The 23,988-nt window shown below is 37.1% G+C and overlaps 1 protein-coding gene across 1 annotated transcript in view; it reads left to right on the top strand.

The window, feature by feature from the left end:
* Nucleotides 1–23,988, top strand: part of MSH3 (mutS homolog 3) — a 180,670-nt gene that overhangs the window by 42,138 nt on the left and 114,544 nt on the right. Inside the window, 2 exon segments of the mRNA XM_045074386.1 lie at nt 12,374–12,486; nt 15,133–15,247. Coding sequence (XP_044930321.1) covers nt 12,374–12,486; nt 15,133–15,247 — 228 coding nt within the window.

The following is a 23,988-nucleotide window of genomic DNA, read 5'->3' as shown; positions in this document are numbered from 1 at the left end:
TATGACTTTCAGATAGTTTGTTGTTGTTGTTGTTTTTTTTTTTTTTTTTTTTTGAAACAGCTCTTTTCTGGGCATAATATCAGAGTTAGTATTTATAGAGAAAAAACATTAGTTTAAGAAGATTAGTTATTTTAGGTTGTCTGAGGCAAGCTTGAGCTTGTTCATGAACTCAAAAGGCATATGATCTCAGTGAAATAGTCTTGATTTTTGTCTGTTGCTGAGAAAATGGTTTTATTCATGCATGAAAAAATGAAATGAATTTCCACTGATCTGAGAATGTTTTAATGCTGTGATAGTCATCTTAGGATTATGTAAGACCATAGAGTTCTGAGGAAAGTAGGGTTTTTTGTTGTGGTTGTTGGTTTTTTTTTTTTTTCTCAAAGGCAAATATAATGTCATATAATGATTTTGCGATATTTGTGATTGAAAAAAAATATTTTTAAAGATTTTATTTATTTGACAGAGATCACAAGTAGCCAGAGATCACAAGTAGACAGAGAGTCAGGCAGAGAGAGAGGGGGAAGCAGACGCCCCGCCAAGCTGAGAGCCTGATGTGGGGCTCCATCCCAGGACCCCGAGATCATAAGCTGAGCCAAAGGCAGAGGCTTAACCCACTGAGTCACCCAGGCGCTCCAAAAAAATGTTTTTTGAAGCACAAGAAGTATAAATTATTTTCTAAAAATCTAGTGTTAGGATGATTGTATACAAAATAGTGGATAATGTTTATGATCATCTCAAAGCATGTAAATTTGGATGTATGTTTTGAAGTTAAATATTTTTCTTTCAAAATGAGAGAATTCTCCACACAATTGCTTTTTGCTAAGTAAGTACTGGAATCTTATTCCAGAGGTGTATTTGAAATATGTATTTGAGGGGTATCTGGGTGGCTTAGTTGGTCCAGCTCTTGATTTCAGCTAAGGTCGTGATCTCAGGGTCCCGAGATCTCCATCTCCAACCCCACCTTGGTCTTCGTACTCAGCACGGAATCTGCTTGAGATTCTCTTCTATGCCTCTCCCCAGGCTCACATGCTCTGTCTCTCTCTTAAATAAATAAATCTTTAAAAAAAAAAAAAAAACCACACATTTGCACAGGAATTTGTTAGTATAATTGTTCAGTTTTTTTAATAGAAAAATTTCAGTTATGAATTGTATATTCAGTTATAAATTATAAAAGCTTTATTTTTCAACTTTAATCAAGTATAGTTTACATACAATATAATCCACACATTTTTAAGTGTATGGGTCAAGTCAACTTTGACAAATATATGCATCAATATAAACACCTCCTCCCCCATTAAGATGCAGAGCATTTCCATCTTCCCAGAAAGTTCCCTGTGCCTCTTTGCAGTTATTTGCTGCCCACCTCCTGAGTCTAAGTGAATACTGATTGGATTAGACTCTTTCAGAATTTAACATCAAGGAAATCATGTGTTTTTATGTCCAGCTTCTTTTAGCATAATGCCTATGAAATTCACCCATGTTACTGTATATCAGTGGGTTTTTTTTTTAATTGTTCAGTAACATTGCTTTTTATGAGTATACCAAAATGTATTCATCCGTTCACTTGCTGAATGTTTGGGGTTTGGGCTATTTTCAGCAAAGCTGCTAAGAACATTTGTGTACTAGCTTTTTTTATGGACATATGTTTTTATTTTGGGTAAATACCTAGGGGAGTAGAATTGCTGAACTGTATGGGTAAATATGTACTTAACTGTGTAAGAGAGAGCCAAACTCATTTTCAAAGTAGTTCCCCATTTATATACTCCCACCAGAGTTGTATTTGCTCTGTCTTTGCCAGCCCTTGGTATTGCTATCTTTGAAATTTTAGCCATCATAGTTCGTGTGGTGTCTCACTTTGGTTTTAAAAAATTTTTATTTTGGGTGACCGATGTTTCCATGGACTTAATGGCTATTCATATATCTTTTTCTTTTGCCTATTTAAAGAAATTGGGTTGCTTTTCTGACTGAGCTGTAAGAATTAGAATTCTTTCTGCATTCTGAATAAAAATCCTTTGTTTAGGTATATGTATTATGAATATTTTCTCCCAGTCTGTGGCTTGCCTTTTAATTTTCTTGATGACCTTATAAAAACAGGTTTTTTAAAAATTTCTTTTTATTTAAATTAAATTAATTAATATATAATGTATTGTTGGTTTCAGAGGTAGAGGTCAATGATTCATCAGTCTTACATAATACCCACTGCTCATTACAACACCTACCCTCCCCAGTGTCCATCACCGAGTTATCCCATTCCCCCATCCCCCTCGCATTACTCATAATTTCATATATGAGTAAGAGCATATATTGACATATCAGTATATGTGATTGACTTATTTTGCTTAGCATAATACCCTCTTGTAAATGGCAGTTTACATTTTTTTTAAAAGATTTTATTTATTTTATTTATTTATTTGACAGAGATCACAGATCATTTTTTTTAAAAGATTTTATTTATTTATTTGACAGACAGAGATCACAAGTAGGCAGAGAGGCAGGCAGAGAGACAGGAGAAGCAGGCTCCCTGGTGAGCAGAGAGCCTGATGTGGGGCTCGATCCCACGACCCTGAGATCATGACCTGAGCTGAAGGCAGAGGCTTAAACCACTGAGCCACCCAGGCGCCCAGACTTCATTTTTTTGATGGCTGAGTAGTATTCCATTATATACATATATGTATATAATGGAATACTATGAATGGATAAAGAAGATGTGATATATATATACACACACATATATATACACACATATATATATCACATCTTCTTTATCCATTCATCTGTTGATAGGCATCTGGGCTCTTTTCATAGTTTGGCTATTATGGACATTGCTGCTATAAATATTGGGGTACAGATGTCCCAGAAGTTGTTTTTTTTTCCCCATGTAAGTCACATTTGTCATTTTCTCTTTTTATGGTGAGTGCTTTTCATGACCTAAGAAATCTTTGCCTTTTTCAAGGTCATGAAGATTTTTCTCTTATGTTTTCTGCTAGAAGTTTTATAGTTTAAATTTTACTTTTGTTTCTGTTAAGTATTTTGACAGAGAGAGATCATAAGCAGGCAGAGAGAGAGGAGGAAGGAGGCTCCCCGCTGGGCAGAGAGCCCGATGCGGGGCTCGATTCCAGGACCCTGAGATCACGACCTGAGCCGAAGGCAGCGGCTTAACCCACTGAGCCACCCAGGCGCCCTTAAGTAATCACTTTTAGAGCTTAGTAACTTCTTTTTTTTTTTTTTTTTTTTAAAGATTTTATTTATTTATTTGACAGAGAGAAATCACAAGTAGATGGAGAGGCAGGCAGAGAGAGAGAGGGAAGCAGGCTCCCCGCTGAGCAGGGAGCCCGATGTGGGACTCGATCTCAGGACTCTGAGATCATGACCTGAGCCGAAGGCAGCGGCTTAACCCACTGAGCCACCCAGGCGCCCCTAGAGCTTAGTAACTTCTGTTGTTAATTTTTCTTATGTGTAAGTTGAAAAAATAACCAGAGTATAGGTAAGACTTTCTATATCTTTTTTGTTTTCTTGTCTTCGAAGACTGCCATTTAAGTGACCATTGAGTAACTTGTTTCTTCTTGTGAAACAAAAATGTTTTGTGTCTATTTAAAACCCTTTCAAGCATCAGAAATGGGTGAGATGGTATGGGGTCAGGGTGCAGTGGTTTCTGAAATCACACATGAGCTTTTCCCTCCCTTCACCTCTGTTCCCTTGGAGTGAAAAAGGTGCTCTCAGTAGCTACTGAGAATATTCCTTCTTGCTGACATGTTTTTTACTTCCTGTCCAATTACATCTGTTCTAAAGCTCTCTCCCTTTTATCCCTTTTCCTTTGAGTACATCACTACTCCTTTCTCTCCTTCTTAAGTAGCAGTAATAGTAGTAATAATGGTGGCAGTAGCTAACAGTGTTTTAGACACTATTCTTTTTTTTTTTAATGATTTTATTAATTTATTTGACAGAGAGAGATAGCAAGAGAGGGAACACAAGCAGGGGGAGTGGGAGAGGGAGAAACAGGCTCCCCGCAGAGCAGGGAGCCCTATTCAGGGCTCAATCCCAGGACTGTGGGATCATGGCCCGAGTCAAAGCCAGACACTTAACGACTGAGCCACCCAGGTACCCCTAGACATATTTACTGACTGACCTTGTCTTCACAAAAGCCCTGGGAGGGAGCTGCTGTTCTTTTAATATAGATTTTATAGATGAGGAAGCTGAGGTGGAGAGATGTTAAGCCTAGGGTTCTACCACTGGGCTTTGGTCCAGACTTCCTAGCTCTGAAGCACATGCTTTCAACCACTATGTTATATGGCTGCTCAGGAAAAACACAAAAGGAAGCAACCATTCCCTTCCTTCACCCCTGTTTCTGGACTTAAAAAAGAGTCATGTTTTATAGCCTAGTTGACATATTATTTTGGTTAATATTTCATAAAATTTTCATCCTTTACAATGCATATTACAGTTTGTATTTCTATCTCTGGCAGTGAAGTTTCTAACAAAAAGCATATGTGCTTAAAACAAAGTAGCTTTATTTCTAAAGCTATTACTTTACAAACCACAGTCCCATGTGTCTGGTAGAAAGCATAGGCCTTCCTAGCATGTGGTGGTTCTTCTGGGAAAGCATCTTAGAAGAGGTGAGTCTTGGCCCTCTTCTGTATAAGAATGTGTGTAAATGGCTGGGGTTTGGTATGTGGAGATGGGTGGTAAAAAGACCCGTGATTTTGATGAGGTGAAAGTTTAAGAAAGGATAGAGTTTGTAAAATGTTGCTCAAGAGAATTCATACCTTGAGAAAGTTTCCAGGGTCAGAGAAGAAGAGCTGAGAGAGAGGTCATGACTCTGGGGAATGGCTTCTAGGCTTCTGTCTCCATCCACCCCCACCCTCACATTTTCCCTTTCCTTTTGATTTCCCTTTGATTTCGCAATCCTCTTTGTTTTCCTCACCTTGTCACAGGAAGAAGGACTCTTGTCTGTCAGGTTGGCCAAGACAGTTTAGAGACATTTTGATGCGTTATCTTAAGGAAAAAAAAAGTTACATTATCTTAAAGGAAAAAAAAGTCACATTCACTGTAAAGGAAGAAAAGTAAAACCAAAAGTTGAAGAAGAGCTAGAGAAAGTTTTAGAAAGACCCTAAATTTTCCCAGTACAAACTTCCTTTTTTTTTTTTAAAAAGATTATTAATTTATTTGACAGAGAGATTACAAGTAGGCAGAGAGGCAGGCAGAGAGAGAGAGAGGAGGAAGCAGGCTCCCTGCTGAGCAGAGAGCCCGATGCGGGGCTCGATCCCAGGACCCTGAGATCATGACCTGAGCCGAAGGCAGCGGCTTAACCCACTGAGCCACCCAGGCGCCCCCAGTACAAACTTCTTATGTTAAGGTAAAACCTCTTTAACGCTTTTCTTCTTTTGAAGAGCACAGCTGCCCTGAATACTGGCCTTGATTAGTTCCTGGGCCTTGGGCCTCTGTTCTGAGAACTCAAGGAGCCTGCACAGGAAATAAGGAAGTTCTCAATCCTCCCTCTCACTCCCCAACAGGCCTATTCCCTGTGGCTGGGCCTGGTGTGTTTCTTTACCTCTGTTCTCTCTAATCCTGCAGGGGCCCTAAATCTGCTTTTTCTGTTCAGTCCCCATGGCAACTTGTCTAAGATTTCATCACCCCTGCTTGGTGGGAAAGACTGGAAGGAGGGTCCTCCTGGTCTCCAGAATCTCTAACTTGTACTCTGCCTGCCTTATCTAAAGCAGACTTATCAGCTAAAGTCAAACTTTGGGTCTTCCTTACCTTGGTTCACTGTTGGTTATGTGGACTTGGGTAGAGGTTGCCAACTTTCTTAAATTCTGTCTGTGTCGTTATGTCTATTTCCCTCTCTGGGCAGCGAAAGGTTCCTTCTTCATTTTGAAAATCTCTCATTTTGTGATGAGTTCTTACTGAATTTTTAAAATTCATATAAGTGAATCTCATGTAAGTGAAAAGCTTGAAAGTAGGCTAGAATCAAACTTGGCTAGACTTAGGAGCTCTTGTCCTCCTTGTGTTTTCTCCTTCTTGTGTTCACTTTCCTCTCACGTTCCACAAGGTGGCAGAATGTCTTTAGCCACTTGGTCCCTGAACTTCCAGACTCCCAGGTTCAAGTCCTGGGAAATGGATGAACGTCTCCTGGGAGCTCCTGCATCAAAATTTTTTTTTTAATTTTTTATTTTTTATAAACATATATTTTTATCCCCAGGGGTACAGATCTGTGAGGTTTACACACTTCACAGCACTCACCGAAGCACATACCCTCCCCAATGTCCATAACTCCACCCTCCTTCTCCCAACCCCCCTCCCCCCAGCAACCCTCAGTTTGTTTTGTGAGATTAAGAGTCACTTATGGTTTGTCTTCCTCCCAATCCCATCTTGTTTCATTTATTCTTCTCCTACCCCCTTAAGCCCCCATGTTGCATCACCACTTCCTCATATCAGGGAGATAATATGAGAGTTGTCTTTCTCCGCTTGACTTATTTCGCTAAGCATGATACGCTCTAGTTCCATCCACGTTGTCGCAATGGCAAGATTTCATTTCTTTCGATGGCTGCATAGTATTCCATTGTGTATATATACCACATCTTCTTTATCCATTCATCTGTTGATGGACATCTAGGTTCTTTCCATAGTTTGGCTATTGTGGACATTGCTGCTATAAACATTCGGGTGCACGTGCCCCTTTGGATCACTACGTTTATATCTTTAGGGTAAATACCCAGTAGTGCAATTGCTGGGTCATAGGGTAGTTCTATTTTTAACATTTTGAGGAACCTCCATGCTGTTTTCCAGAGTGGTTGCACCAGCTTTCCTGCATCAGTTTTGTAATCCATTCTTTCCTTCTCTTTCTCTTGCTCTTTTCTAATAAATAATTTTATTTTTTGAAGAGGTAGTATATTTTAGTGGTTCAAAAATGTAAAAGTATTTTAAGAATGTGGAGGGAAAAGACTTTCTTTTATCTCATCCTTTTTACTAGTGGGAAGCTCCTCATTTTGTCTTTTTTTAATGCTTTTTCTCCTGAGTTTTGTACTGCCTGATAATAGAATCTCATTTAGTGCTTTCTTTTCACTTATATTTGACTAGTATATCTGTCTAGTCAAGTTCTTTTTTCAGCTATCCTTTTATTTTTAATTTTTCTGTATTATTTTCTTTTAAGTTTTACTCCTGTTTGTACCACAGAGGGTTTTTTTCCCCTCTGTAATCCAATCTGAAGTCACCTCTCTTTTAGTAAATAGGTTTACCCCATTTACATTTGTTGTGTGGGCAGATATATATGATGTTAGTTTGTCCATGTCATTTTATTCTCTGGTTTTATTTCTTGTGAAGAATCTTTATGTGGCCTTTTCCCTTGCTGTTTTTGTGGCTAGGTATTCTGATATTTGTCAGGTAATGGTTGTCTTCATAATTTCACTTTCACATAATGCTCTTAGTCTTCCTATAGTTCCTTACTATACACGGTGATAAAATTATACTAATTTTAACATAGAGACATTGTAACTCTATTACATGGCCCGTTTTATTCATTCTGGATCTCTATTGGATTCTATCCTCAGAGGAGAGAATTAATCACTAAGCCAGGAAGTTTAGAACTCAATCAGTATTTTTATTATCAGTAAGAATGCTGTCAGAAGAGGCTTTGTGAGTTTTCCTGTAGCAGATTGTCAGCCTTTTACAAGGCTCTTTTTGTCTATAAAAATTATAGTTTCTAAAGTTAGCATAGATCATAAAATTGGTAAGCTGACATTTGTTTGGTCACAATTGAATGTTAGATCAAGATCTTTGTAGGTGGTCTGTTACTCAACACCAAAGAGTCATCAGTTTTGTGTTCAAGTTGACATTAAAAGATATTATTGGGTCTGAAGTTCCTTTATTTTAGTGTGGGTTTCATACTTGTTGAGAGTTTTCTCATCATTTAATTTTTTCAAAATAATATATTTGGCAACAGAAAGGCATGTTACATATAAAAAGGTTTTTTTTAAAAATTAGAAGTCCTAATTTTAAACAGTCCTGCTTCACTTTCCCCTTGTAATGACTGAGACTGCTTTCTTGACCATTGTCCTCCTGTCCAGCAGAGAAGAGTAGTCACCACCCTGAGCCCAGGGTGGGGCACAGCCTTTGTTCAGCTTCCTCTCCATTCAGGAGGCTTCAGCCCAGGCCACAGTCTCTGTAGAAGGTGGGAAGGGGAAGGCGTTTTTATGATTTTTTATATTTATTTTTTTTATTTAAAGATTTTTATTTATTTGTCAGAGAGAGAGAGAGAGAGTGAGAGAGGGAACACAAGCAGGGGAATGGGAGAGGGAGAAGCAGGCTGTCTGCTGAGCAGGGTGCCCAATGTGAGGCTCAATCCCAGGACCTGGGATCATGACCTGAGTGGAAGGCAGACGCTTAACTGACTGAGCCAGCCAGGTGCTCCAGTATAATTTTTTAGACTCAGGTTATTTACACGACCATAGTAGACTTCCTTGATTTTTGGGGGTTCACCTCTAACAGCACAGCTGAAACATAGACTACTGTTAGAGATTTCCATTTTCTCTTTCTTCTCTTGTCCTGCAGTGACTGTCGTATCATTCCTGTCGACTATGGTTTTAGTTTCTCCTTAAATCATTCTGAAAACCCCATTGAAAATGAAAATACCCCTTCTCCCCAAGTTTCTGTGAATTCAGATTTAACACATTTGGTGTGTGGGATCTATGCTTTTCCCGTGTGTTGCCGGTGACTCTGATGCAGGTCTTCCATGACATTTGTTCAAGGAAATCGAGATTGACAGTTCTGTGCTTAGTGGAGAAGTTTTACTAAAATCTAGTTTGACAAAATTCTGATTGGATATTACTCATTATGTAGACAGTGTTTCAAGTAGACATTTGTTTCAAAAATAGTGATTTAATTTACCATAACTTTCTTCAATTAAGAAACCTGGCAAAACACAGATTTTATAGCTCCAACCAGTTTGTGGAAAAAATGTTTGCATGAAGATGTTCAATACACAGATTGCGGAACGAGGAGTTTTAACACTCTTGTAATGCTTCGGTGAAAGCCTCAAGGATAACTGACAAGTCCATTTTTTACAAATTTAATGGGTTTCTAAATCCTTATCTGCTTATCAAACAAAACATTAATTAGAACAGTAATTGAGTAACCAGCTGCCTCTTGCGTTCACTCTAAGAATTTGTACAAAATTGCTGTGGAGCTCATGTAAGGTCATTCACTGCTTTTTGAGTTGCTAAATAATAACTTTGCTACAGGCTTCTAAAAATCCAGGTATTAAGGGAGTCTACAGAAAGATAAAAATTGATAAGAGATTTACAGTAGTTAGTCTGATACTCTGTCTCTGGTGGATTAAGGTGAAAAAAATCCTTCTTCAGCACTGCAGATGGGAGAAAATCCTCCCTCTTAGATTTCTTCCTGAATCAGCTTATGCTTGCCTAGTCTTGTAGCAGAACAGAAAAAGCCTTTGGAGCTAGGTATGCTGGCACAGATTTTCTGGGGAAACAAAACACTACGAAATCAGGCTTATAACTTTATTTAAGCCACACAGTACATCATGACAAGTGTGATATATCCCAGGAATGGAAGGATGATTTATTCAGCATCAGAAAATGTGATAATACAAACCGAGGGTTGCCAGGGGTGGGGGGTTAGGGAGAGGGTGGTTGGGCTATTGACACTGGGGAGGGTATGTGTTATGGTGAGTGCTGTGAAGTGTTTAGTAAACCTGATGATTCACAGACCTGTACCCCTGGGGCTAATAATACATTATATGTTAATAAAAAATAAAAGAAAGAAAGAAAGAAAATATGAATAATATATTAAGATATTGAGATATAAGCCATGTGATTATTTTAACACATGTAGAAAGAACATTAGATTAAGCTTTAATAATCCTTTATGACTAAAGCCTTTTCTCCCCTCAAACTGGGAAACTTACCAAACCTTAGGCCAATAAGTCATTTATTCCAAAACCTATAACAAGCCTCATACCTAAGAGGGAAACTTTAGAAGCCTCCCTATTATTGTCAGTAAGAAGACAGAGGATGCCTATTAGCATTACCTTTGTTGCGTATAGCCTGAATTCTTAGCCAGTAGTGTAATGAGATAAGAAAAAGAAAAGAAAAATAGATTGTAAGGGAGAGGTAAAATATCTTTTTTCCCCCCAGGTGATATTAACACATACATAGACAATACAGCACAAAAATTAAATTAGTCATACAGTTGCTGCATATAAAAATCAATGGGTTCTGTACATCATGATAACCCTCTAGTAAATATGTTTCCCTTCACAGTAGTATTAATTTGTAATATATCTCAGAGTGAGCACAACCAAAGAATATACAACATGGAGAAAATTAAAGAATATTATTGAAAAGACATAGAAAGATTGTACTATCTTTAACAATAGGGTATCTTGATTTATTAAGATATTTTTCTCTAAATTAATTCATTGTTTATCCAGTCAAAATCCTGATAATATTAGGGTGGTTTTTTAAAAGATTTTATTTATTTGACAGAGAGAGAAGGAACACAAGTGGAGTGGGAGAGGGAGAAGCAGACTCCCCACTGAGCAGTGCTCAATCCCAGGACCCTGACTTGAGCCAAAGGCAGATGCTTAACGACTGAGCCACCCAGGTTCCCCATAGTATTGGGTTTTCATTAATTTGACAAGATGAACCCAAAATTTATAAAGAAATCCAAAGGCCCATGATGAGCTAAGACAGTCTTGAAAAGCAAGGTATAGGGCTCGGACACATATACTGATGCCAAGCCATGGACGTTAAGATACTCTAGTCCGAATACAGAGAGCTGTATGAAAAGGTCAGTGGAACAGGATAAAGAAGCCAGTAACAGTCTCACACATATATAGAAACATGATAGGTATTGGAGGCAGCATTATGAAGTAGTAGAAAAAGATGGAATGGTCTATAAATGGTGCTTTAATCTTTAATTGATAATCATATGAAAAATCAAACTGTATTTCTGACTTCATACCATCCCCTTTAATTTGAAAAACAAATCTTAAAAATTCACAGAAAATATAAGAAGGAATGGAATACTTAGTAGTACTTGAAAATTAAGAGAGGTTTATCTGTCTTCATTTATAAATCTTATAATACTCAGTGCAAAAGCAAGTTATAGAAGGATAAGTGTAATAGAGTACCACTTAACGTAAAATTTAAGACATGAAATAAAACAACATGTTGTATAAAGGTGCTAAAGTATATTGTGAAGTATAAAAACATATGTGGTAATTACATACACCTAATTAGAGATAGTATTTACTTTTTCAGGTGGTAGAGAGATGAATGTGACTGAGGAAGGATGTATACAGTGTTTTATTATTTATTTAATGTAGTGTTTTACTGTTTTTTTAGATTAAAGTGTTCTAAGGCAACATGTCACAGATGTTAACATCAGGTGAATATCCAATAATAAAGAAATGGTTGAATAAACTATGGCTTTTACATACTATGAAATATTTTTCAGCCATTAAAAACAATTAGTTGTAGATAGATCACTTTGTGTGGAGTAATTTCCAAGACTTAACTGCTTATGAAGAAGGTAAGATGCAGAAAAATTTGTGTGAGGTCATCCCATTTGTATAAAACAAGGATGAGTATGAGTATGTATATATATATATGAACGAACATACAAACATGTATAAACATTATGTACGAACATACAAACATGAATAAAAAAAGGATTCATTCTGGGTCGTTAACATGGGTTGGGAGTGAGGTGATAGGGAAAGAGAGGGGCAGCGGGAATGGGGAGCCAAGCGAAACAGAAAATGAGAGAGAAAACATACTACCCAGCATGGATGATATGGTTTGTTTATGTACTTTACATAATCTCACCACAAACATGCACGTGCACCCACACCCACACACACCCACACACACCCACACACTCACGCATGCCATTTTAAAGACACCATAGAACTGCTTTAAATAGAGAATGAGAGTTGACCTACGGGGAATTTACTGCGTTTGAATGGGAACTGTGGTAGAACTGGACTTAGCAAAAAGATGCCATTTCAGAGAAAGATGTATTTTATTGGTAGAGTATTTAAACAAATGATGCAATTACATTAAAATGTTGCTTTTCCAGTTTTCTCCCTTTTGTATTTATCAAAGTAATCGGCTGTAATTCCAGTGAGTTCTTGATAATCACAGTGTACTACTTGGTATAAAGTACCAGTGGTAAAAGTTGTAATTACATTTTATGAAAAGGGGCTTTTTGACAGGGAAACTTTAGATCTTTTCTCTCTGTTTTTTCAACTTGAGGGAGAATAAAGGATGACTTTATCTTTTTGGTCAGGCCAAGGCCTAAATATAGAGAATTCAAGATTTGAATAATTATCTTTGAAATTTTCATTGTTTTCTTTCAGTGTGCGGGATGATAGAATTCGAGTAGAAAGGATGGATAACGTGTATTTTGAATACAGCCATGCTTTCCAGGCGGTTACAGAGTTTTATGCAAAAGATGCACTTGACCTCCAAGGTAAATATTTTCTATGTGTTAGCCTTCATGTCCTCGAATTTAACTGAGTTGAGATTTGGATAAAGGTACAAGTTTGACTTTCAATTTAATGAAAACGAGGCAGTTACCAATAAATAACTGGCCCAAGTAGAGGCAAGAGTTCACTTTTCTTGCACTCATCAAAAACACCCCTGCAGCTTTTTTGACATATTCATTGGAATGTAAGGAGTTACTGGTCAACCCTCCTTTTTGCTTCTCTTAAAAAAATGGCCTGTTACTTTCCTTGGAATTTTGTAGAGTATTTGGATAAATTTCCTGGATAAAGGCTAGTATTTCGTTAGGTGGCTTGCCACAATTTAAATACCAGAACATTAATGACAGAGTAGTAATATGTTAAGTAACCAGTATTTGTTGACTTGGTCTCTGCCCCTCCTTCCTGCTAGTCCAGCTTATTCTGTTAAGGTTCATTTTTATATCTTATCCCATGCTGCAAGGCTTTTACCATTAGATGGTAGATGGATCAGTCTCCCCTTGGCTGAGCCATAGACACCAATGTCTTGTTAGCATTTCTCTTGCCATCCCTTTTAATCTCATGGTGTCAAACTGAATTGAGTGTCAGAGAGGCTTACCCATTCTGATACAGTCTTCAATGTCACCAAGGGATTGTTGTCTTATGCTCAGGTAAGGACAAGACTACCATAAGCCACTCTTGACATCACATTCACTTAGGAGTCTGTGAGATAGGAAACCAGCTTGCCTATCTCACTTAGAAGTCTGTGAGATAGGAAACAAGACTACCATAAGCCACTCTTGACATCACATTCACTTAGAAGTCTGTGAGATAAGAAACCAGCTTGCCTTTTTCCTCTTAATAGGAATAGTCCTCCACAGGGTTTTCAGCCCCATAGAACCATTGAGAGCCCATCCCCAAGCCCTGCCCCTTGCCAAGTGACAGCTCAGCTGCAAAGGCAGATATTCTTCAGGGTCTACCCAGACATAGAAGCCTCGTGCCACGCTAACTTCAGACTCCCTGTACACAGAGTAGGTAAACATTTCTAGAATCAGGTGTTTATAGTGCTTCTTAGTTTAGATGCAGTTTACTGGTTTCAGGTCATTCTTACCATGTACAATGTTACGTTATAATACAGTGGTACTTCATTTTTATCAGGTTTCCTGGGGAATGGAGCTAAAAAGTTAGAAAGATTCCCCCCTTCTCAAAAGGGGGAAGAGTTTTGTTAATTCTTTCTTCACACCTTGGTTTTATAAAAAGCCACAATAGAAATTAATGTATGTGGTATTACTGATTTGTAGAGGATATTTTGTAATTTTTTCTTTTATTAAAGTAATAAATGACTATTGCAAAAAAAGGTCCAAACATAGTTGTGCATAAAGGAAAAAAATTCCTCCCCCCAAATCTTTAAGAATTTTTATAGGTACAAATCCATTCGGATAAGTGTGTGTATATATATATATATATAAAATTCTGTATATTTCATATAAATTGGGTTTATTCTTTCAACTAATTTTTATTGACTGCCTATTATGTGAGGCATCACACATACAATAAAGAATAAAAGAATAAAAAAGATAAAAATTCCTGCCCTTCTGGAGTTCATATTCTAAGGGGAAGATATATACAATAAAATAAGTTAAGTGTGTTTGAAAGTGGTATTAGGAAGAAAATAAGGCAGGGAAGAGGGAGAATCTTTGAATAGTGTGGTGAAGTAAGGCCTCACTGTGAAAATGGCCCTTGAGCAGAGATTTGAACAAAGACTGAAGGGTGTAGGGGTCAAGCCATACGCACAGTTGAAGGAACAGTGTTTTAGGCAGACACACCAGTAAGTACAACATATCTACATGCCTGATAGGCTTAAGAAGTGAAAGGAGCCTGGGTGCTAGAACAAAGTAAGGCAGAGACTCTGAGGAGGTGAGCTAAGAGATACAGGGGAGGTGGAAGCCAGGTTGTAGGGCCATAAGACCCCTGGCAGGACGTGAGCTGCTTCTGTCAGTGAGTTGGGGATGTTGGAGTATTTTGATAAGCAAAGTAGTCTAATGGTCTTGAGTACATTTTGAAAAAGATTCTTTCAGCTGCTCTGTTGAGAATATCCTGTAGCGCACAGGGATGAAGCTGAGAGAGCAGATGGTAAGCAATATTCCTGCTGAGAGATAAGAATGATTGAACAACTTTTTTTCACCCTCACTCAGCAGTATATTATAGATATTTTTCTGTGCCTGTACAGATAGCTCTAAGTCATTGTTATTAGTAGATGCATAGTAATCTGGACTTATCAAAATTTATTGAACTCTTACGCTCCTGATGTTCAGTTAGGTTTTGGATTTTACTATTACAGGAGATGTTTTGGCTCAGTTCCTTGTACACACATCTCTGACGTGCATTTGAGAGTATTTCTGGATAAGAGGGGATAGGCTTTTATATTTTGAAGAAATTGCTCTCTTGCTTTCCAGAAAATGTTTATTTCACCATCAGAAAAATACCCATTTTCCTATGACTTAGATACCTGTAATCTTCAATGTTATCCCAAAAGGCAATTTTAGGAGGTATTGTCTAAATTATCATTTCAATAACCACAAACTAAACTTCATTTAACTTAAAGTTCGTTTTTCATAATGGTGAGCAATAACTTCACTATATATTCTGTATTTTAGCTTCTCAAACTTTTGCTGGCATCATTAATTTGGAGAAACCTGTGATTTGCTCTTTGGCTGCCATAATAAGATACCTCAAAGAATTTAACTTGGAAAAGGTGCTTTCCAAGCCCAAGTAAGTGTTTTCTCAAAAAAATAAATAAATAAATAAATAAAAGGGGAGGGGTAGAGTTATATTAAAAGCATTTCCTTTAAAAAAAATTCTTGTTTTTCTTTTGGCTTGAAGTTCACATGCATTCATTTAGAAATAAGAGCATCTGAGAAATTTGACATTACTACCTCTTCCTTTGATTATTGGCGGATAAAAAGTCATCTTCTGTTTCTACTGTGTGTCAACATTGAACCATAAGTCTGAATATAGTATGTCCAGCCTTAGAGTGTAATTCATTCTCTCCATAATTCAGTCTATAAAACCATTTCTTAAATTGAGTTTGGTAAGTACTGTACTTAGATAAGTTCACCTACTATTGATAGAAAATCCTTTTTTTTTTTTTTAAAGATTTATTTATTTTAGAGAGAGAGATCACAAGTAGTGGGAAGGGGCAGAGGGAGAAAGAGAGAGAGAATAGCAAATCCTCAAGCAGATTCCTGATGAGTAGGACATGGGGCTTGATTCCAGGATCCTGAGATTATGTCCTGAGCTGAGATCAAGAGTCGGCCACTTAACCTGACTGAGCCACCCAGGTGACCCTATTAGAATATTCTCTTTGGGAGCAAGAATGAACTGCGTGGTGCTATTGGTGAAAAATATTAATGTAAAAATATTTATAGAAGCCTTAATTCTATCAATTTGTATTCATATGGCTATTTAATATACAAAATACTAGAGAAGAGTTAATTGACAAGTAGTATTAAATGGATTAAGAAGTGGTATTAGAGGGATGCCTGGATGGCTCAGTTGGTTGGGCAGCTGCCTTTGGCTCAGGTCATGATCCCAGCGTCCTGGGATCGAGTTCCACATCGGGCTCCTTGCTCCGCGGGGAGCCTGCTTCTCCCTCTGATTCTGCCTTCCACTCTGTCTGCCTGTGCTTGCTCTCGCTCTCTCTCATAAATAAATAAAATCTTTAAAAAAAAAAAAAAGAAGTGGTATTAGAAAGCAGTCATAAAACTTCACTGCCTTTCTTATTCCTGGTTTCAGTTCTTATTTCATAGACCATAAATTTGGGGATGAAGAAGATAGCTACTACCATGGCTTTTTTTTTTTTTTTTTTAAAGATTTTATTTATTTGACAGAAATCACAAGTAGATGGAGAGGCAGGCAGAGAGAGAGAGAGAGAAGCAGGCTCCCTGCTGAGCAGAGAGCCCAATGCGGGACTCAATCCCAGGACTCTGAGATCATGACCTGAGCCGAAGGCAGCGGCTTAACCCACTGAGCCACCCAGGCACCCCCTACCATGGCTTTTTAAAAGAGTGATTAACTTTATGGAGCTCAGAGATTTAAAACTCACAGTTGCCGTTCTAGGAAGATGTTATTTTAAAAACCAGTGGAATAATAAAAGGTAGGGGGAAAATTTTGCCTTTCTGTATTTCACCTTCAGCCCCTTGGTTTTGGCTCTGAAGAATTAACCTTTATCATTTTGATTTTTGATAAGTAAGCTGCTTCCTGTTCTGCAGAGGGGAGTGGACAGATAGGCACTATCTCACTAAAATGGTTGAATATGAATTGGGGTACAAAGAGGTGGTACTGGAATGGAGTTGTTGGGGGCGGTGCAAGAAAGGCACGTCCCTTGGGAATCTTTTTGTAATGTCTTCTTTAGTGTGCCTAGTATTTAGGATAGAACAGAATATCAGTTATCTGGAAGCAGTTTTGTCCTGTTTAAAATTAGTCTAAATGTCTGTCATCTGGAGAGTGGACTTCCTGTGGTATATTCATGCAGTCTAAGGTTAAACAGCAATCAAAATAAATGGACTGGAGTTACATGTATCAATATTTTAAAAATTATGTTACATTATAGTGAGCCAGAAATCAAATAACTGAAGAACACACAGTACTCACCATTATATGAAGTTAGAAGCGTGTAAAAAAGTCACTATTTAAGTAGTGGTTAGGAACATTGCTTAAGTATACATGCCTATATAGGAAAGATACGATGTGATGTTTTATTTTTTTATCCTGGGTACTATATTAGTCTATATATATTTTAGTATGACTGAAATGTTTTATTAAAAAGAGTATCAGCTGGTATTATACTTCATTGAGTTGCACTTCAGGCTCCAATAATAGGATACTTTTTGCAGAAATTGATCCATATGATTGACTGTGTTGGATCCCCATAGGAAAGGATGGCAAACTACCTACTGTTTGACTTCTTCATGATAAGGAGCCCCTCTGAATGAGATGGAATTGGTGACTAATAGCTTGCCCATTAAGACTTGTCTGTTCACCAAGGAATGAAGTATTAATTTTGGAATAGAAAAACTTTGTAAAAAAAAATCAGGCCCTGATATATATAGAAATAGATGAATTTGGGTCTGAAAAAATTATTGTATCCTTATATTCAAAGTAAAAATAATACTGAATAGAAAAACATGTTTTTTATACTGAAATTAAACTAGTTTACTTTTACATTACCTAACTTGATAAATTACATGAAGCTGAACTCTTCTCATTTTGTATTTGGTGGTGGTGGTGGGCAGTAGTCAGGGAACTGAATCTGTTGATGACTTAGTATGTGTCTAATCAGCTGGTCAGGTGATCCCCTGTTCTCATTGCCATAGAACCAAAGACAAAGATGGAGATCCATAGTAAAGGTGCTCAAATGGTATAAATTTCTATCATCCAGGAACAGATGCTGGATTTTGTCAAATGCTTTTTCTGCATCAATTGAGAGGACCATGTGGTTGTTCTCTCTTCTCATATTAATTTGTTCTATCACATTGATTGATTTGCGAATGTTGAACCATCCTTGTAGCCCAGGAATGAATCCCATCTGGCCATGGTGGATAATCTTTTTAATGTGCTGTTGAATCCTGTTGTTAGGATCTTGTTGAGAATCTTAGCATCCATATTCATCAGTGATATTGGTCTGAAATTCTCCTTTTTGGGAAGGGTCTTTGCCTGGTTTGGGGATCAGGGTAATGCTGGCTTCATAGAAAGAGTCTGGAAGTTTTCCTTCTGCTTCAATTTTTTGAAACAGCTTCAGGAGAATAAGTGTTATTTCTTCTTTGAAAATTTGGTAGAATTCCCCAGGGCTCTTGTTTTTTGGGAGGTTTTTGATCACTGCTTCAATCTCATTATTAGATATCAGTCTATTCAGATTGTCAATTTCTTCCTGGTTCAATTTTGGGTTTATACTTTTCCAGGAATGCATCCATTTCATCTAGGTTGCTTAGCTTATTGACATATGACTGTTGATAATAACTTTTGATGATTGTTTCTATTTCCTTGGTATTAGTTGTGATCTCTCCCTTTTCATTCATAATTTTATGAATTTGGGCTTTCTCTCTTTTCTTTTGGATTAGTGTGGCCAATGGTTTATCAGTCTTATTGATTCTTTCAGAAAACCAGCTTCTAGTTTCATTGATATGTTCTCCTGTATCTCTGGTTTCTACCTCATTGATCTCAGCTCTAATCTTGATTATTTCCCTTCTTATGTGTGGAGTTGGTTTGATTTGTTGTTGATTCTCCAGTTCTTTAAGGTGTAGAAACAGCTGATGTGTTCTGGATTTTTCAATTTTTTGAGGGAGGTGTGGATGGCTATGTATTTCCCCCTTAGGAAATACATACAGCCTTTGCTGTATCCCATAGGTTTTGGACTGAAGTGTCCTCATTCTCATTGGTTCCTGATTAAAATGCTTCAACGTATAGGGATAGAGGGAACATTCCTGAACTTCATAAAATCTATCTATGAAAGACCCACAGCAAATATCATCCTCAATAGGAAAAAGCTTGCAGCCTTCCCATTGAGATCAGGAACACGACAAGGATGCCCACTCTCACCACTCTTGTTCAACATAGTATTAGAAGTCCTAGCAACAGCAATCAGACAACAAAGAGAAATAAAAGGTATCCAAATTGGCAGTGAAGAAGTCAAACTCTCTCTATTCACAGATGACAAAAGAGAAATAAAAGGTATCCAAATTGGCAATGAAGAAGTCAAACTCTATCTCTTCACAGATGACATGATTATTTATATGGAAAACCCAAAAGACTCCACCCCCAAACTACTAGAACTCATACAGCAATTCAGTAACGTGGCAGGATACAAAGTCAATGTACAGAAATTAGTGGCTTTCCTATACACTAATAATGAAAATACAGAAAGGGAAATTAGAGAATCAATTCCATTTACTATAGCACCAAGAACCATAAGATACCTGGGAATAAACCTAACCAAAGAGGTAAAGGATCTGTACTCGAGGAACTATAGAACACTCATGAAAGAAATTGAAGAAGACACAAAAAGATGGAAGACCATTCCATGCTCTTGGATCGGAAGAATAAACATTGTTAAAATGTCTATACTACCTAGAGCAATCTATACTTTTAATGCCATTCTGATCAAAATTCCACTGGTATTCTTCAAAGAGCTGGAGCAAATAATTCAAAAATGTGTATGGAATCAGAAGAGACCCTGAATCGCTAAGGAAATGTTGAAAAACAAAAATAAAACTGGGGGCATCATGTTACCTGATTTCAAGCTTTACTACAAAGCTGTGATCACCAAGACAGCATGGTATGGGCATAAAAACAGACACATAGACCAGTGGAACAGAGTAGAGAGCCCAGATATGGACCCTCAACTATATGGGCAAATAATCTTCAACAAAACAGGAAAAAATATACAGTGGAAAAAAGACAGTCTCTTCAATAAATGGTGCTGGGAAAACTGGACAGCTATAGGTAGAAGAATGAAACTCGACCATTCTCTTACACCATACGCAAAGATAAACTCAAAATGGACAAAAGACCTCAACGTGAGACAGGAATTCATCAGAATCCTAGAGGAGAACATAGGCAGTAATCTCTTCGATATCAGCCACAGCAACTTCTTTCAAGATATGTCTCCAAAGGCAAAGGAAACAAAAGCGAAAATAAACTTTTGGGACTTCATCAAAATCAAAAGCTTCTGCACAGCAAAGAAAACAGTCAAGAAAACAAAGAGGCAACCCACGGAATGGGAGAAGATATTTGCAAATGACAGTGCAGACAAAAGGTTGATATCCAGGATCTATAAAGAACTCCTCAAACTCAACACACACAAAACAGATAATCATATCAAAAAATGGGCAGAAGATATGAACAGACGCTTCTCCAATGAAGACATATAAATGGCTATCAGACACATGAAAAAATGTTCATCATCACTAGCCATCAGGGAGATTCAAATTAAAACCACATTGAGATATCACCTTACACCAGTTAGAATGGCCAAAATTAGCAAGACAGGAAACAACATGTGTTGGAGGGGATGTGGAGAAAGGGGAACCCTCTTAACACTGTTGGTGGGAATGCAAGTTGGTACAGCCACTTTGGAGAACAGTGTGGAGATTCCTCAAGAAATTAAAAATAGAGCTTCCCTATGACCCTGCCATTGCACTACTGGGTATTTACCCCAAAGATACAGATGTAGTGAAAAGAAGGGCCATCTGTACCCCAATGTTTATAGCAACAATGGGCACAGTCGCCAAACTATGGAAAGAACCAAGATGCCCTTCAACGCACATGGGTAAGGAAGATGTGGTCCATATACACTATGGAGTATTATGCCTCCATCAGAAAGGATAAATTCCCAACTTTTGTAGCAACATGGACAGGACTGGAGGAGATTATGCTGAGTGAAATAAGTCAAGCAGAGAGAGTCAATTATCATATGGTTTCACTTATTTGTGGAGCATAACAAATAGCATGGAGGACAAGGGGAGTTAGAGAGGAGAAGGGAGTTGAGGGAAATTGGAAGGGGAGGTGAACCATGAGAGACTATGGACTCTGGAAAACAATCTGAGGGGTGTGAAGGGGTGGGGGGTGAGAGATTGGGGGAACCAGGTGGTGGGTATTAGAGAGGGCACAGATTGCATGGAGCACTGGGTGTGGTGGAAAAATAATGAATACTGTTATGCTGAAAAAAAAAATGCTGCTAAAATAAAACTGAATTTAAAAAAAAATTTCTATCACCCAGCATGTATCAAACACCAAGCAGGAGTCAGTAAATACAGGATTAATGGAAGAAAAGGAGAGAAGGAGGAAATTATTTTATTTTGTGAGCATGGACTTGAATGGAAATTGCCAAAATGTCCTTGGGAGCCAAGATTAATGAATAAAGGTGGTGATCAGACTGGTACAGTTTTTTGCTTAAAATGTGAGTGATGATTTTATATGGATGGGATGTGATTTGACTTTGAAGATAATTCCAAAAGAGTAATTCCACAGTTACATTTTGGAAAAAGAATGTTGCTGCTCTGAGTGGTAACTTTGGAAAGTAAGAATGTTCTCGTATACTTAGAATTCAGTTATATTACCTTAAAAGTTCAGCAGCATAAGGTATAGTTAGATTTACTTTAAGAGCTGTTAATGGGGAAAAATTGAGTTGCGTCGTATGGCAAATGCTTTCACAAAAACTGTTGTACATTTCATAAAAAGTCTTGATATGCATTTATTTAACGGTGTTTGTGCCTTTATGGTAGAATTTCAGGTTATTTGAGAAAATATGTATGTTAGGTATTCTTAAAAATGGGTTAAGTGAGGTTTTATTAGTTAGGCCTAGATTTTGAGGTTCCAAGTTTGTCTTGTGAGTTTAAGTAGGTTTGTTCCAGAGCAAAATAGTATAATAGAATAAAGGATGTGAGGGATATTAATCATCATGAAAGAATTAGCCTGATTCCCAAATTTATGAAGTTTTAAAGGAATTAGTGTTTTTGTTAGTGTTGAAAATGAGCACTTTTGTCATTTCAGAGGACTTTTTAAGATTGGTGTGGTCAGAACTTCACATAGGTTTTGGAAATTTATGAAAGAATGACAAAATCTACCCAAGATGAACTGCAAGAGCTTTTTCTTAGAGAACTTATTAGAATGATAACGTAGGATGTGTACTTTTATTAGTGAAAGTGAATTTTGTAATTATTTTAATGACCTCTAATGGGTAGAGACCAGAGATGCAGCTGAATATCCTAAAATTCACAGAATATCCCTTTACAAAAAATAATTATTTAGCCCCAAATTCAGTGGTCCAAAATCACATAAAGACACGACAAGAGAAGAAACTACAGACTAATGTGAATATGGACATAAGAATCCTCAAAAAATACAAGCAAATGGAGTCCAACAATATAAATCATGATGTATAATCATGATTTGGGGATTTATTCTAGGACCATAGGTTTGTTTTAATGAATTTTAAGTATTTAGTGTAATATACTGTATAATGAGAGATTAAAAACTACAGGAGCATCTCAACAGACAGTCAAAGCTCCCTTTCGTGATAAAAACATCCAACAAACTAGAGCTAGAAAGGAATGTCCTTATTCTAATAATGGCCATCAGTGAAAATCTCAGATGCTAACATCATACTTAATGGGGGAAAGAATGAATGTTTCTTCTCTAAAAACAGGAACAAGAAGAAGCAGCGTTTCCCCACTTCTGTTGTATATTGTCCTAGAAAGTCTAGTCAGGGTAATTAGGCAAGAAAATGAAGTGAAAGGCATCCATATTGTAAAGGAAGAAGTAAAATTTTGCTATTGCAGTTAACATGAAATTATGTGTAGAAAATCCTAAAGAATCCTGGAAAAAATGATTAAAGCGTATAAAATGAGTTGATGAGGTTGCAAGACATGAGATAAATATACCAAAATGAAAATTGACTGTGTATCTATAACCTTGCAATGAAGAATCCAAAAATGAAAATAAGAAAATAATTTCATTTACAGTAGCATCAAAAAGAATAAAATACTTAATGCAATTTAATAAAAGAAATACAAAACCTGTATTCTGAAAGTCATAGAACACTGTTGAAAGAAAATAAAAGAAGACCTGAATAAGTGGAAAGGCATCCTAGGTTTGTGGATCAGCAGACTTGATTTTACTTAGATGGCAATATTCCCCAAATTGATCTACAGATTCAGTGTAATTGTACCAAAACCCTAGCTAGTTTTTTTTTTTTTTTGCAGAAACCGACAAACTGATCCTAAAATTTTATGAAAATTCAAGGGCCAAAAAATAGCTGTAATAACTTTGAAAAAGAATAACAAAATCAGAAGATTCACATTTCTGTTTGAAAACTTGTTGCAAGGCAACAGTAGCCAAGGTAGTGTGGCACTGCCATAAAGACAGACATACAGATCAGTGAAATACAATTGAGAGTCCAGAAGTAAAGTATATACATATTGTCAATTGATTTCCAGCAAGGGTGTTAAAGCATTCAGTGGAGGAAAGAATAGTTTTTTGTTTTTTGTTTTTCCCCAATAAAAGGCCCTGTGTGAACCCTGGTTATTGTTTGACCTAGTGTTTTCTTGAGGTTCTTTCCCTGACCTCAAGGGTAACTGGTTATCTATGCAAAAGAGTGAGTTTTGTATTACCTTCCCTCATGCTATAATAAAAAATAACTCAAAGTGGACCAAAGACTTATATGTAAGAGCTGAAACTATTAAGCTCTTAGAAAAAAACATAGGTGTAAAAATTTTCATGACCTTGGATTAGGCAATAGTCTCTTAGCTGTGATGCCAAAAGCATAAGTGGCAAAAGAAAAAATAGAAAATATTGGACTTCATAATAAGAAACTTGCTTTTCAAAGCCCACTGTCAAGAGAATGAAAGAACCCACTGAATGGGAGAAAAACTTTGTATAGAGACCTATGTCCACTCTTATAGTTCTTCATATATTAAGACAGATATTAAAAAAAGACAGATAACCCAATTAAAAAT

This window comes from Mustela putorius, unplaced genomic scaffold (genome assembly GCF_011764305.1).
Source record: "Mustela putorius furo isolate JIRA1106 unplaced genomic scaffold, ASM1176430v1.1 tig00537350_pilon_pilon_pilon, whole genome shotgun sequence".
NCBI lineage: Eukaryota > Metazoa > Chordata > Mammalia > Carnivora > Mustelidae > Mustela > Mustela putorius.
The sequence above is the reverse complement of the archived record's forward strand: the minus strand, read 5'-3'. Positions and strand labels throughout refer to the sequence as shown.